This window comes from Hoplias malabaricus, chromosome Y (assembly GCF_029633855.1).
Source record: "Hoplias malabaricus isolate fHopMal1 chromosome Y, fHopMal1.hap1, whole genome shotgun sequence".
Taxonomy (NCBI): Eukaryota; Metazoa; Chordata; class Actinopteri; order Characiformes; family Erythrinidae; genus Hoplias; species Hoplias malabaricus.
In genome coordinates this window covers 16,925,081-16,940,519 of record NC_089820.1, presented here as the reverse complement: position 1 = coordinate 16,940,519, position 15,439 = coordinate 16,925,081, and the positions used below count along the sequence as shown (strand labels likewise).

The window sequence follows — 15,439 nt, the reverse complement described above, 5'->3', positions numbered from 1 at the left end:
CATGTGCGAAAGTTTGATTTTATTAATATAAAATTATATGTCAAAAGATGTAGTATACTTTCTCTATGCAGAAATATGACCTTTTTTGCACAGATTTGCACAGTTGCAAATTCTCTATTTGTTTTAAAAACATGTGTGTGTGCATATGTATATATATATATATATATATATATATATATATATATATATAGAGAGAGAGAGAGAGAGAGAGAGAGAGAGAGCGAGAGAGAGCGCGCGAGAGAGAGTAGAATTGGTCATCATTTTGTACATTTAGTCAACATTCAGTTTGTTTGGTTTAGCAAACAGTCTCTTATTATTACAAATTAAATTGTGCCTGTGCTTTTCCCTTAGAAAATAACAAAGTGCATTATTTGACTAGGGCTACTGAACCTTCTGCATGCAAGTTATTTATAATTATGTATAATTATGCCATTATTCAGAAAGTGTCTGTCCTCCAGTTACTGTGAGACCACATCTCCTAATATTTTAGGCGTTTATCTGAAAATGCAGAACAGTGGTGAAGCCATGAATGGCAATTTAAACACTTATACAGAGCTCAGTATGTACCTGTGTGTGTGTATGTGGGCTCTGCTTGTGTGGGTGTACTCTGTGTATGTAGGAAAGCTGTGGTCATCAGCGGGACCACTGCCGTATCTATTTTTAAAGGCTTTGAAAACTGTCTAGTTATTTGTAACAATGCAGTTTTGTGTTCTCCAGCACTTGCATCTGCACTACATTAATATTCATTGTAGTAAACATTGTAACTCATCAGCTGTTTCATCCTGCCAGATTCATTATTATTATGGGTGAATGAAATTGTCACACCCTGCTGTGCTTCATATTCAGTTGTAAATATGTTTCGCAAAAAATAATCAATGTGTGGAAATTTTGTTCTTAGTCTGGTGCTTTTTCGTGATGAGCAGTTCTGCATGCTTGTCTGTGAATGTGCTTTTTGATTAATCACTATTACAAGGCACTGTAGATGGATTCCTGAGGTGGGGTTTGCATATCTTTTATTGTGTTGATTTGCCTATTAAGAATGAGAATATTTGACATGCTTCAGGTTCAGCTGATTGCTTGGAATATTTAGGAAATTAATATTGCGTATTCTAAATTGCTGTATGTAGAAATTGATAAGATAATCTGGAAATCCGAATCCATTCACAAAAAATGCTTAATGCTTGCTTTGTTCACTCAGCAGTCCTGCAGGATGGATTACTTGGTCAGTTACATACTGTTGTCTTCAGCAGAGTTAAAATGTCCGGTCATTTAAAGCTGTTTGGTTTTGGCAGCTAATGTTAGTTCAGGTTTAGGTCAGTGGTCTGGCTGAAGCTTTAGTTCAAACATAGTAAGTGTTTTACTGTTATGCTGCAATATATGATTTTTTTTACAAGGATTTAGAATGGATTTCTTTGCTTTTTTTAAGATTAGTGATTGAAATGGACATTTTTATAAAGTAGAAGAATTTAAATAGTTTAAAAAGTAGACCTTTATTTACTCAAGAACATTAACATATTCAGTTTCTCTTTTGAAGGCTTTTTAAAGCCAGCGACAATTTACATAAAGTCAGTTGATAAAAATTCTTGCTTTAGCAATTTTACACTGCATTTGAACAGGCATACTATATAGCTCTCTTATGACATCATAATGTAATTATGTAATTATAATTAGATATAAATAGATGATTTAAGAAATGAACTTATAACGACATGCACCTAAAGTTATAAAAAAATATTTCTGTCATTTCTGGAGATACATGGTTTGTTTTTTTTTATTTCCCCAACAGCATTAATATAAATGTAAACAGATAAAACATATTTGTAAATGCTGTCATTATGTTATATTCACAGATACAGGTGTAATGATTTTAATGAAATTTAATGAAAAAAACTGTTGTTCTGCCCATTAACTTAAATTAAATCTTATTGACATACAGGATTTTGTTCCACCGTCCACAATACACAAAAGCATCTACACTATTAATATAGAACTTGTTTATTACATCATACAAATATCTGTTATTAACCTATTATGACATCATAATATAAATCCAGTTTTGTACATTACAGTACTTTGAAATGTAAAGAATGCATGGATGTAATCGATGTAGGGAAATAAATTGATGAAATGTAGAATTAGAGAAATGTCCTGTGCGAGGCATCTCTCTGATCTGTTCTTTTATGTCTCGGCTTTTGTCTCACTCTCCCTCCGTCTCTGTCTGTCCCGGCAGCTCTTCATAGTGGTGGTGTGGAACTTTGAGCTCTACATGATTCCACTAGCTCTGCTGTTGCCCTTGGCCTGGAACTACATCCTCGTCACCTCTGGAAAGGACACGAGACAGGGAGATGTGGTGAGTGTCCTCACACACAAACACATGCACACACACACACGCTGACCATCCCTCAGCACTGCTTCAGCCTATTTCAAAGTACAGCCTATTTTGTCTGTACTTTCTTTCACAATTTGAGCTAAACCTAAGACGATATTTTAAACTTATTTACATAAGCAAACAATTATATATTTACTGAACTTACACTGACGGACACTTTATATGCAAAATTTTGGATACCTCTGGGCAAATATGCTGTTGATTTTATGAGTGACAGTACGTTAACACATGCTCTACAGGGAACAGTGAAATATGCCATTTTTGTGCACATGTTAGTGAACAATGTCTGTTTATTTAGTTTACCATATCAGGGAAGAATTCCACTGAACACTTTTGCCCATCAACCTTTTTTTCAATATCCAGAACATGTGTGCTTTTGTTTCCTTTGAAAATAAACCAAACGTAATTAATCTTGGGGTTCCCACTGCTCTATATAAGTAGGAAAAATAAACATTTTTTTGTCTATCACAAATGTTATCAAAATTTAAGGTAGATCAAAATCAAAGAGATGGGAAAAGAAATAATATACAAATATTTATTATTGTAATTATTATAGTGTGTTTAATGCTACATGGTATATTAGTTTAATAACTCCTTAAAAAGAGATTATACAAATATTTTAAAACATCATCTTTATACATTTTGTTGCTGTGTTTACTCTGTAAGTGTTTTCCTACTCTTTTTTTTAGTTGAAAAGTTTATGATTTTGTTCATTTGCAGAACAGGTAGAAATAATAACATCATACCTCAAGCCATTCTGAGACACTCACATAATTTCTTGGTTATTTGTGCTGTTTTAATTTAATGTCGCCAAAACAGTGCTGATATATTTTTCATCATGTGAAGGTGATTTTTTTAGTGCCCATATGTGGATTGTAGGACAAGGTGGATGGTAATGATACTATATGGTGCCCTATTTCATTTAAATGCAGGGGGGTGGGGGGGACTATTTTTTGCCAGTAAAGAGTCGTAATACAATTTGAACATCAAACAATAAAGTCTTAGTGACGTTTCTGGGCAGTTGTACTGAAGAAATCGTGGAAGAGAGATTAAATTTAATTGAATGAATTTAGGGAGTGCTCATCAAACTGTACGTCTTTTCTTACTATGAATAATCCTATCCTAGAAAGTATCTGGGAGACACGTTTAGTAAATGGAAGGAGCTTTTTGAACTACATTGTGGGTGTCCTGGATACTTGCAATCTGAGGTTTTTTTTTTTTTATCCATTAAGATAGGCTCTATTATTCCGTCTTCTATAGCATATCTTATGCAGCTGTAAGACTGTCAAAGTGAACGAAAGAAAAAAGAAATGCCATTGTGTGAAAAGAATAGATCAAATCACTTTCCTTTTCAGGGATTGTGTTCTCTGGAATGTTTTGTCCTGTAGATGGCGACATTGCTTGCAAAATTCTGAAAACGTTCTGTATTTACCTGCACATTCTTTTTCGCCATGCATTTATCTCTGCTCTTTTCCTCTTCTGTTTAATATGAGCTAATAAATCAAATGTGGAATGAGGTAAACAGGAAAGATTGTGTATTTACATAGTTAGAAAGAGGCGACGCGTGCAGACACCTTTGCTGATTACGTATGTGTCTCCTGTTATGGCTTTAAAGAGCCTCGGGTGATATATGCGTCATTATGTATTCCATACATTCCCACGATGCGCTGGTCTTTGTTTCTGTTGCTCTGAACCTCTGGGTGTCAGGAGTCAGGGTTTCAGAGCTAGGTAATGGGTCAGGGGTTACAGCACGGGGATCTGTGGATGTGAAACATATGAAGGGTCTGAAAGCTGGGGGTAATGCTTTTAACCCCCTCTCCCAGCTCCTCCACCCCAACCCCCATTCCTCCATCTTTCTTACTCTCCATTGTTCTGCATTTTGACGACTGTAACCACAACAGATGAGCCGCTGGTGGGGCTGGCAAGAGTCGGAGAGTTCCGCTCGCCGACACAGTAAACAAACACACACACACACTCATACACACATGCACATACACATGGGATCTGCTTTTCATTAGACTCAAACCCACTGATGAGCCTCAGCCTGGCCACTCTTTCCCAGTCCATTTAAAAAGGGAAGTTACTTTTTTATGAACTTAAGGGAAAGAATTTGAGGGTATTTTTTTTTCTTCCTCTGGCAGATGTTTGCATATTTATAATACATACACATGTATAACTGAAGGATAGCATAGAGTGCTGTGCACAAGACTCTGACCCCTTATTTACTTAATTTTCAGTCAGCAGTAGAGCAAAACCTATTCATTATTCGAGTATAGGTAATATTTAATATGACAAATCAATACAGGACCCTCAGCTACTATGTACATATATACATTTTTGATCAAATAACAGAGTTGTATAATCTGTCTGCCATAGACTTTATTACGGTGTCTTGTCGTTTTTGAAGCTTCTGTTTTCAGGAATATTTTCTTCCTTATCGCCAAGATTCAGGCTTCGAAGTTGGTGCGTTTTTCTCCTTCTGATTATTCTCCTTCTAATTAAAGTATTATTAAACACATTTAGTGATGTTGAGGGCTTTGCTCTTTGGTGAACGGCACAACCGCCAGAGAACAACAGCATATTCCTTGTTTTTCTTGTTTATCTCATGTACAGTTTATGAGAGTTACACATCCTTTAAGACACATAGTAGTAAGTTGTGTTCTTAATGTGGAAAAATTGATAACACTTTAATTTCATTTGACTTTTATATTTTTTTTTTTATTTAGAACTAGAGTGGACATTTATTTCTATTCTCTCTCAAAGATCTATCAGGACAGTTGTTAGTTCTCTCATTGTCTTTATCTCTTGGGCTCTGAAACCGCCCTTGCTTTTCAACTTTCTTTTGCAAGTGGATTATGAAATATCTTAAATACAGAAAGGATTCTTTCTAAGTTATATTTTGTGCCAGCTTTCATTCTTCGTGTGGACAGCAGTCAGTTAAGTTATGAGCTTTGGGAATATCCCCCTAGTAGAAGTTTATCATTCATGTTTTCATCACTTGAGTGGAGGTGCCAGGCTCCCTGTGCCTGGCAGGATATAATTTCAGATAGCATTGCATCTAACCCTCCACTGAAGCCGCTGACACATAAATGCAGGCTGCTGTGTAGTCCAACCTTCCTCTCCCTCTGAGTGAGACAGGAGCTTGAGGCAAGAGAAGCTGCTCAGTCTATGACTTCCAGATAGGCTTATATAATATCCAGGTAATATATGAGCAGCAGAGTGTACAGTGTGTACAATGTATGCATCATATCACAACCTTTGTTGTAAACTTATTATTAACTGGTGTATGTATTTAATAGAATCATTCATAATTTCTTTCCTTATGCGTAAAAAATAAAATATTTTTTGTAAACAGTGGCCACAGACAACACACACACACATCAGTCGTAACATTATGACCGCATGGAGGAAGAAACCTTGGAAGAAACCAAGACTCACAAGAGGGACCCATCCTCTTCTGGTCAAACATATTATAAACAATAGAGCTTTAATTTAAAACTGCAGGTAGAAGCAGCCTTGGAGTCTGTATAGGTAATAGAGGTCTTTAGTAAAGGTCTTTGCTGAATCAGTCCCATCAAATAAGGTGTGAATTTATGTAGCAGATACCGGGAATGGAGGGCAGATAACTAGTCTCAAGGCAGGTGAGCAGGAGCTTGCTGCAGCCAGTCTTCTATCAGTGTCCCTTCTATCAGACAGGATGGCAGTCATTTACTCAAAGGGTGTAGAGAGGTGGCAGTAGTTCAGTTTGTATTTCTGTATTATATAGAATATGAAAATGTTCAGATTGTGGCAAGCATCTGAGTCCTGAATATTAACTGGAAGATTATTCCAGAGTTGGGGGCTTTATATGAAAAAGCTCTTCCCCCAGCTGAATCATTGAAACCAGTACAAAGCCAGTGTCATGTGACCTAAGTGGACATGATGGTTTGTAATATGAAAAAAGATCTTGTAGGTATTCAGGGGCAAGACCATGAAGGGCTATGTGTGTCAATAAAATCATTTTATAATCAATGCAAAATTGAATTCTGAACAGAAAGGAGCACTTTGTAGTTCTGTAAATACAGACTGTAGTCCATCTATTGCTCTGCATGTTTTGCTTGCCCCTTTTTTCACTCTTTTCTTAAGTGGTCAGTACACCCACAGGACCACCACAGAGCAGGTCTCATTTTAGCTGTTGCTGCACAATTTACACCATTGACTGTTGCTGCACAGTCAGTGTTGGTCATTCTCACATCCTTCATCAGTGGTAACTGGATGCTGCCCTGTTGGATGGATATTTATTTTTGGTTGATGGACTGTTCTCAGTTCAGCAGCGACAGCAGCCTTGCTGTGTCTGATCCACACATACAAGATTAACACACTAAAACACATATATATATAGTGTCCTTGTGTTTGTGCAAGGCTGTATATGAACTGAAGTAATTATGTGTGTGTGTGTGTGTGCGTAAAATCTCCTCAATGTCCTCTGCATTGGCATTTGTTATCAATTTATAGTATTTATCTTTTTAATAGTGAACTTCTTTCATCCTTTAGTCAAACAACATTAGAATCTTTAATGTGGGAATGACTTCTGATGCACGCTACATAAATTTTTTGTGCTGAGTAGAGCTCTGAGTTTATGACTACCCGCCTTGTTTGTGTGCGTGTCTGTTTTACAGACTTCATCACAACTGTAATATGTCCCTTTTGTGTCGGCATTCTGTTGCTATAAATATAGGCTATTAAAAGATGTGACTATTTAGATACAAACAGACTCACCATATGTGCTCCGATCAGTAAGATAAATGTATGCTGTCACTCATATAGGACACTCTTTGTTTCGGTTCAACAACATTTCTCAGCGTTGTGGTGGGAAGTGGTGTGCTGTCTTGGAATGTGCCTCTGGTTGTGTGATTTCCTCTTTAGACTGTTTATGAAACTCCAGTCACAGCCCTGATAAGAGTGGAGACAAAGGAACGAAAGAACAAAAGGAAAGAAAGAAAAAAAACAGCATGTAAAATTAAACCGTTGTCCTTGGTCAAAGGTTAGCATTTGGAAAGTCATGGTTTCCAAAAAGCTGGGATTGGGCTAATGCCAAAGGAATTTTCCTTGAACTCTCTTTGGAACACTACCCTAAATGCGGATGAAGACCTCAAGGTCTACACCTTGGAATAAGCATCTATTTTTTTATTGTATGCCACAACCACAGGCTAGTATGTTCAGGAAAAACAAACACCCACTTTCAGCTGTCATTTCCTTGAAGAGGGTTGTTACCTCGAGGGTCGACATGCTAGCTCAACTCTTAACCTGTAGTCAGCTGACCCCTGACTCTCGTATTCTTTGCCTTTGCTTCGCCTGCCACCCCTCCACCAATTACCTGACCCCTCTGTCAGAGTCTGTTATTGTTAAAGGTTCTTTTTACCATCTGGGAAGGTTGTACTCTAAACACTACACCATACCCCTAAACTGGTGTCTCAGTATGGGAGATATTTAGCAGGGTTGAGGACTGTATAAGTAGGTTCCTTTGGTTCCTTAGAGGGCTTTTTCCAAACCGCAGTGAATGGATATCATACGAATGAATTGGAGGGTTCAGGCAGGGTGCCACCAGCTTTGGATGAGAGTCAGACAGATCATGACATCTGAACCAAGTCTGTCGATCATTGGAAACCATCTGGGAGACAAAATATGGAAAAGCCTGCAACAGCCTCTAGAAAATACGTGAATGGTACTTTACACTGGTTACAAAGGAGACCCCTGCTGGTGAGGATTGGAAGTGCCTTCTACTTTCTGGGTAAGGCAGCCCCCAACCCAGCAGCCCAAGTCAGGCTGACAGTACCTGTCAGTGGCCAGTTCACACCCTGCTGAGAGGCAGCACTCCTTGCGCATCCATTGACACCCCCATGCCCCCCCCCAAGCCTCCAGCTCCATTTGTTTGGAGACTGGAACGGTTTGGCGGGCTCCAGAACGGCCGCTTGGGTTCACTCAAGCGTTGGACAGCTCAGCTGGAATGGAGAGGAACGGAGCTCGTGGCTGGCCCTGGAAGACCCTGACTGCCGAATCCACTGGCCCGGAAAACAGTTTACCAGATGTTTTGAAGGTGTTAATTATAGCACGTACTGTCAGAGTGGGAGAAACATAGTGACGTCTTTTTCACCAGTACGTATGCAATTAAGCATCTTAAGGTCCTTCCCGGCAACCTTGTCGGTGGTTGGGGGAGAGGGTGATGTATGCCTCGTGCTCCTTTTTTCCCTCTTCTGAATCTTTTTCTGGCAGTTTTTATTGCAAGCTGAAATGATGCAGTGTATTACAACATACTGTAGCTGGATTCATGTGGCTGGCTTATTTGCATATATCTATATGCACCAACAAAATATATTCAAGTTCAGTAGAAGAGTTCCAGTTGTGCTAGATGAAGAAATTCTTCTTTTTAGATCATTCCCTTTTTTTTTGTTTTTTTTTTCTTTCTCTGTATTTCAATATAGCACGATTCCTAAAATCCACACAACTCACCTCAGGCTGATCATCATGCAGATGGTGGGATCTGTGCATTGTTTCAGCCACTCTGATGTAGACAGTCAGCTGGAAGACCTGAAGATTTTCTGTCTCCGTTGAGGCTTGATCTCACCAGAGTTTCTCAGGGAGAAACCTGTCATCGATCCATCACTCTGTCCAACTTCCAGCCTGACATCATCGCAGTATGAGCTGCCATCATCTCACATGGCCAGTAAAAGAGCTAGCGTGAAGAAAGACATCCAGCACTTCAACATCATATATATTTCATCATTTGAGAAGGAGTGGAAGGTGGTCTGCATTTGATCCTCCTTTACTCCAGCCCTTACAGTACGAAGCTGCTGTAGTTTTGCACATTGTTATAGATAAACAGACACTCAAACAAAGTTTATTTTCTCTCTCTCTCTCTCTCTCTCTCTCTCTCTTTCTCTCTCTCTCTCACTTTTTCATTCTCGTTTTGTCTGGTTTGAATAGTGTTTTGTCTGTTTTTGCTTCTGCGCGTAATTTGAAAAACAAACAGCTCGGATGGAGCTTCATGAATAAAGGATAGGCTGTGTTTTTGCTCACCGCCTTCTGGTACAGGTGGGCTGCTCTGGAGGGGGGACCAGGAGCCTGTCAAGCCCACCTCCAGCGTCAATCACCACACTGAGAAATAAAGAGAAACTCGATGAGAGCCTGTCTGGCAGTTGCTCTGCTAGAGGTGCTTCATGCTAAAGTTCCTCGTTTCTCCTCGCTCTGCTCAGCCTGGGTGAGCCGACTGGGACGGATTGCGAAAAAGGAGAGTGTGTGACGGCAGGGGCCGGGAGAGGAGGAAGAGAAGCCGGAGCGGGTTCTTCGGCCCTTTAATCCGCCTCAGTGCCACCACCTCTTCCAGCGAATCTAGCGCCTGGCAGATGCCTCTCGGCTCCTCGGCTGCCAGCCCCTGACAGGTGACAAAATCAAAAAAGGTCACGTCACTTTGAACTGGCAGCGTTTGTTGCCCCGCTGATTTCCCCCGTGCCGCCGTGGCTCTGAGCCGCTCACAGGCGAGGGTTTGAAGCGAGGCAGGAAGTGACTTTGGCAGCTCCCCACACTTCATCCCTGTGAACTTTTGTACCCGCCATTTCGCTAACGACGAGGCGGTTCGGTGCGTTTTTGTCACAGCCTCAACCGCTGTTGTCAAGGCTGCTATGTCTCTCACTGGTGGGGTTTTTGTTTACAGAACACTGTGTGCGTTTTTTCAGGGGTATCCTGTGGGTGTAGACTGCTGCAGATTAGAGCAGAGAGCGCAAGTCGTGGGACTGATAGATACGCCGATGCTTCTGGCTTTTGGGAGCACATGACCCTGGCACATTCCCAAACTGGAGCATCAAACCCGGCAGCATTCTCAGCAATCCGTGTGCCCTGTATAGCTCAGCCCCAAAGAGACATGTTGCTGGTGTCTGGTTTATACAAAAGCACCAAAATGCACTGTGTCTGCCCTCCTTCATATTCAGCTAATTTATTTCAGTTATGTTTGGTATGGAAAGTTATATTTGCTAGAAGACTGGGATTGATGCACAAATAGTAGATCAAAAACAACTGTGATAACAGGTATCCTCAATCAGTAAGTTGATAGGTGAATACATGTACTTCTCAATAACCCTCTTTTGCTAGTAACACCACTCTTTGACTCCAGCTTCTGCAGGGGTCAGCCCACAGTCAGCCAGCGCTGGCACAGACACAAGCCCTCCCTCTGACCAGCAGTGCTCTGACAGCCTGTGAAGAGTCTGTTTGGGCTGGAGGTGCTCCGGCGAGAGCCCTTATCAGCCTTCCAGGCCTGGGCTCTCCCGGGCCCCTTGTCCACACGCAGCATACAAAGCAGGGCCAGGCCCCGAGCAGCTGGAGACGCTAGAGATGTCTCCCATTTCAAAGAGGAGCAAGAGAAGGGAAAGGGATTGAGGGGGGCAAAAAAAAAAAAGAAAGTACATATCTTCGTGTCGGACGGGTTGTCTGGCTTGGCCGTCTATTCCCAGCGCACCTGTCACGGCGAAGGTTAGAATTAAAAGCACAGATAGTGCAGTTCTTCCTTTGCTGATAGCGGAGGGGAGGAAAAAGTGCATTAGCTCGCCAGGATGGATGTCACAGAGCCGGGCTAGAGATGGTGCCAGTGTGAGCTGAAAGGCCAAAGGACGCCTTCCTGCTCACTTTCTCCTCAGGCTCCAGTCTGTCAGTGAAAGAAACATTCTGACCGTGTCCTGACCTGCACTTGCCAATATCTGAAAGCTACCCCAAGATGTTTTTTTCCTTTTTTCTCTTCAAAAATGCTTTTTCTGTCCTTGGTTGTTTCCTCGACACTCAGTATGCGAGTCTTGATTATATCTGCTTCCCTTCTTAAGACTAGCCTCTGATTAACCCTTCTATTAAAACAGCATTCTCTTCTGCTAGATTGGCACACCCTTACCACAGAACATCATCATCAGTTCACTCGCAGCAATCCCTGCAACTGTCCTGAACCCTCCTTTTGTTTCCGCCGCTAGCAGCATTTACATAAGAGGCTTATGGCAGCCGTACACTCTGCCTTTTAAACAAGACAAAGGAACAAAAGCTATTGTTTGCCTAAGTAACAGTGTTTTGGATGTCGCAGAAAACTTATTTATGGGTTGCACAGAGCCAAAAAATCATCAAAAAGAAGACAGAATGCACCCCCTGATAGCTTTTGGGGCTTTTTCCGACGCAGTAGTTGCCTTATGTAAATAGCAAGCACATGACCTTGAAGCTTTTGATGTGTGATTGACAAGAGGAGCCACAAGAGGAGAAATAACGATCTATGCGTGTTCCCTCCTCCGGCAACGAAAACAGACATGTGATATGGACTCCTTTCGGGCTCCCAGGGGCCGCACAAGCTTGATGGAGTGTTTTCAATTGACCGAGATAAACTCTTTATATGTCTGCCAACACATTGTCTGACTTTTGTGGCTGTACCTCAGTACTGGCTCCTCCAGCTTAGTAAATGAGATGATGAGATGTGAATAATTAATGCGCCCAAATTATCCACGCAGACAATGAGAGGATTTTTTTTTTCTGTTTCTGTGACAATAATTCATGGCTGAGGCAGTATTTTAAATTAAAAAAGCACTGCCGTCATTGACCTTGCAATGTATCATGATGTGACTGTAACACACACATGGATCAGCCATAATAATAAAGCCACCTCCTTGTTTCTACACTCATTGTCCATTTCATTAGCTCCTCTTAACCAATAGCTACACTTTGCAGTTCTACAATTACGGACTGTCCATTCTTTTCTGTGCATATTTTGTTACTCTTTATCCCAGTTCCTCCCACAGGAACACAGCAGAAACAGGTAATATTTGGGTGACACTGTCATAATGGCATAGTGTGTGTTACGCGAGTGGATCAGAAACATCAATGCTGCTCAAGTAATAGGAGATGGCTTTAATATTTTGCTGGACAGTGTATATAATATCACACATTGTACTGGACAAGGCTGGTAGATTATAATAAATATGCACATGTATGTATTTAGCTATTAATTAAAAGATCTTTTTTTTTTTTAACTTTTGGGAAACTTTTTTTATGTATTACATTCGCATGTTCAGTCTTACCTATGCATATGAGGTTGAGCAAGTATTACACTGCTGTTCAAAGAACAACATATCGCCAAAATAGTACATTTACAGAAGGAAAAAACCTTAACTTTCAGTGGAAGTCAGAGTAAAAATTATTATACGTGTAAGTAAGTTTGGAGCATTTTTTTCATCCATTCATCAAATGATATAATAAACTCAAATTGACAAAAATAGAGATGAATCGATTTTTTAATTATGAATCGATTTTCAACACATCAAAGAAATGATCAAGTCTGATGATTTTAAAGTACAGGTTACCTGGATTAAATTGTTATTCTTTTTATGCTAAGTAAAATTGGCATGCTCCATGAACAATTTTTATTTGCTGTCAATATATTGTCCCCCACGTAGACGATGTCTTAAACTAGCACCAAAATGCCCAAATGTTTGAATACAACTATTTGTGTTATTTTTTTAAAACAACAGAAACATCATCATTTGCACTTTCTACTCTAGACAACTTTGAACATTGCTCATCTGACTGTTGGATTGTATACATGCTTCTGCAAACACCATGAATAAATAAAACATTTCCAGTGCCTTTCAAGCCTAGTGACATACAATGGAATACACAGAGAGGGAAGAACATTTGACTATTATAATTTTCTTGCTGTTCAGTGCCTGAAGTACCATGGACACATTTTTACATGGAAATCAATTAAAACAACACATCAGTACACATTCTTTCAACGTTTTTTTTTTATTCTCCCCAATTTCAACCATCTCTATTCAGTTGACAATCATTTTGTGTGTTTTTGTTCTTTAAAGATAAATGTGAAGTTTTAAGTTTGCTTTGGGGTCATGGACATGTAAGAAATAAACCAAGAGGAGACTGGAAGGCACTATTATCGTCTGGTCTTGATCCATACAGCTAGCATTTTTTGTGCCCAAATTTTGTAAAGATTTCTCTAAGGTCTCACATTTAAAAAAAAAAAAATAGGCTGCAATTGATGAATTTATGGTCGTCTGTGTATTTTCCCTCATACGGAGTCTAATAAGTTGTTGTTCTTCCAGTGTTAATTATTGTTCATGTGAAATTGAGTCAAGATTGTTTCATTTTTGAGTGACGGTATTCTTGTTTCTCTTTTTTATCAGCAAGCAGTGGAGGACTTGCTGGAGGACGAAGATGAAGACTATGACAGGGATGACAAGGTAATTATCACCAAAGCTAGAAAATGTATAGTTTAGAGTCTTCAACTGTTTCAAAGTCTGTTTTGTTCCAAACTGTTAAACAAAACTTTTCTGAATGGGCCCCTTAGTTAAGCAGGGGCCTCAGAATGTTGTTGACTGCAATTTCAATAGATTTCACTCGCAAATAAATATATTTAACTTCACTTATATTTTCAAGTGCCGGTTTCTCTCAAATCTCCTTAGGAGGTTAACAGTGAGTTCATAAAAGCTCTTTCTCGCTCAGCTTTGACATTTGGAGTACGTCATATAAAGCTGAGGTCCACAGCTGTGGTCTTGGTCTCAAAGCAAAAGCCGCAGTCTGCCAGAGCTTGCCTCAAAAGCCCAGCCTCTGGTCCACAGAGCCATTCAGATGGGTTTTCTTCAAGCACAGAATAAAGGTGAATGGCACACACATAAATAAACTTGGCTTGAGGGCCCCAGTGTTGAGCTTCTGATATTTCTCAGGGCCTTTGAAGTTCAATTAATAGCATTCAAAAGTCTGCAGGCCAAATGCATGGGCAGGCATTGCTGATGCTTATGACTAAGAATTTAAATGGGAAAGTAAAACAGAACCACATTATTCGTTTCCAAAATACCAACATTGTTGTGTGCTTTGTCTGTAAATGGGTCGGTATAACTGAGCGTTGGATTATAACCGGGTGATAAAGTGATGGCACTATGTTGATCCGGACAGTTCGCTTTTTTCAAATTGTGAGAGGTTTTGAACTTACAGTTTGTGTCTAGGATTTTCAGAACACTTTAATAAATGAATTCAGCTTTGTTGACATGCACCCATTATGTCCACAAATGATACGTTTTGCAAGTACTTTGTATACTCTCCAAGAAAAGCATAAATTGCAATGGGATGCTTGTGAAAAGCCACACGTGTTTATGGTCACCATGATCAGTGCAAAGAGAAGTATATAACCTTTATGCTTTGGGCTGTGGGACATTGGAACAGTGTTCTCTAGAGTGATGGACTTCACTAATGTCATTATAGCTGAATATTATCATTATAGAATGGTTCCATCATCTATTGAAAAGTCTTCTCTGAATCTTAGAAGCTGTTATTGCACCGAAATGCACTGCTGATGCTTCTCTGAATTTAACAAAACATTTAAAGATCTATGCTGTGGGTGGTAGCTTATGTATTAGGCACTTGGATAGAAGCATAGATGGTTTTATGGAAGGGCATTAAGACTTGTCAGACATAGACAGTGACAGAGACAAAAATGACTGAAGAGATACTCTAGTAAAAATAAATATGTATGTCATCTCTGTATGTGTTCTAAAGCATGTTTTCTTACAGTGGTGCCCCAGTGGACTCTAAAGTGACATATTCAAATTAAAACATTATATAACCATTTATGTTGATGAAACTCAAAAAATAATTACTTTAGGAAATAATAAAATGGCTTTTAAAAAAGAGAAGTATGATTACCTATAATTGAAGTGTTTCCTAAATCTAGCTAGTAACACAGGTATGTTTATTACATTTTAGAACAACAGTTAGCAGCCAGGTCTAACTGAATTCCAGAAGGAGTGGTTATGAGTGTTTTGTATGAGTGTTTTGTATGAGTGTTTTACATGTTGAATACAAACTTTAAAGGCTGAGGAATGCTGTGCTACAGATAGCTGAGCTCCTTTTAAGCAGTCAAGGCACCCCTGCTGGAAATAGATAATCAAATCCTATTTGGAAAATTAACCCCATACCGAGCTGAAATGCTCATGTACATAGTGAAATGAATGTATAAACATATAATGATTTCAAAGTTTGTTT

At 39.5% G+C, this 15,439-nt stretch overlaps 1 protein-coding gene across 1 annotated transcript in view; it reads left to right on the top strand.

Moving 5' to 3' along the window:
• The window catches only part of mctp1a (multiple C2 domains, transmembrane 1a), a 121,975-nt gene that overhangs the window by 80,595 nt on the left and 25,941 nt on the right, over positions 1 to 15,439 (top strand). Inside the window, exons 16-17 of the mRNA XM_066655574.1 lie at positions 2,231 to 2,350; positions 13,585 to 13,641. Coding sequence (XP_066511671.1) covers positions 2,231 to 2,350; positions 13,585 to 13,641 — 177 coding nt within the window. The remainder of the gene's footprint in view (positions 1 to 2,230; positions 2,351 to 13,584; positions 13,642 to 15,439) is intronic.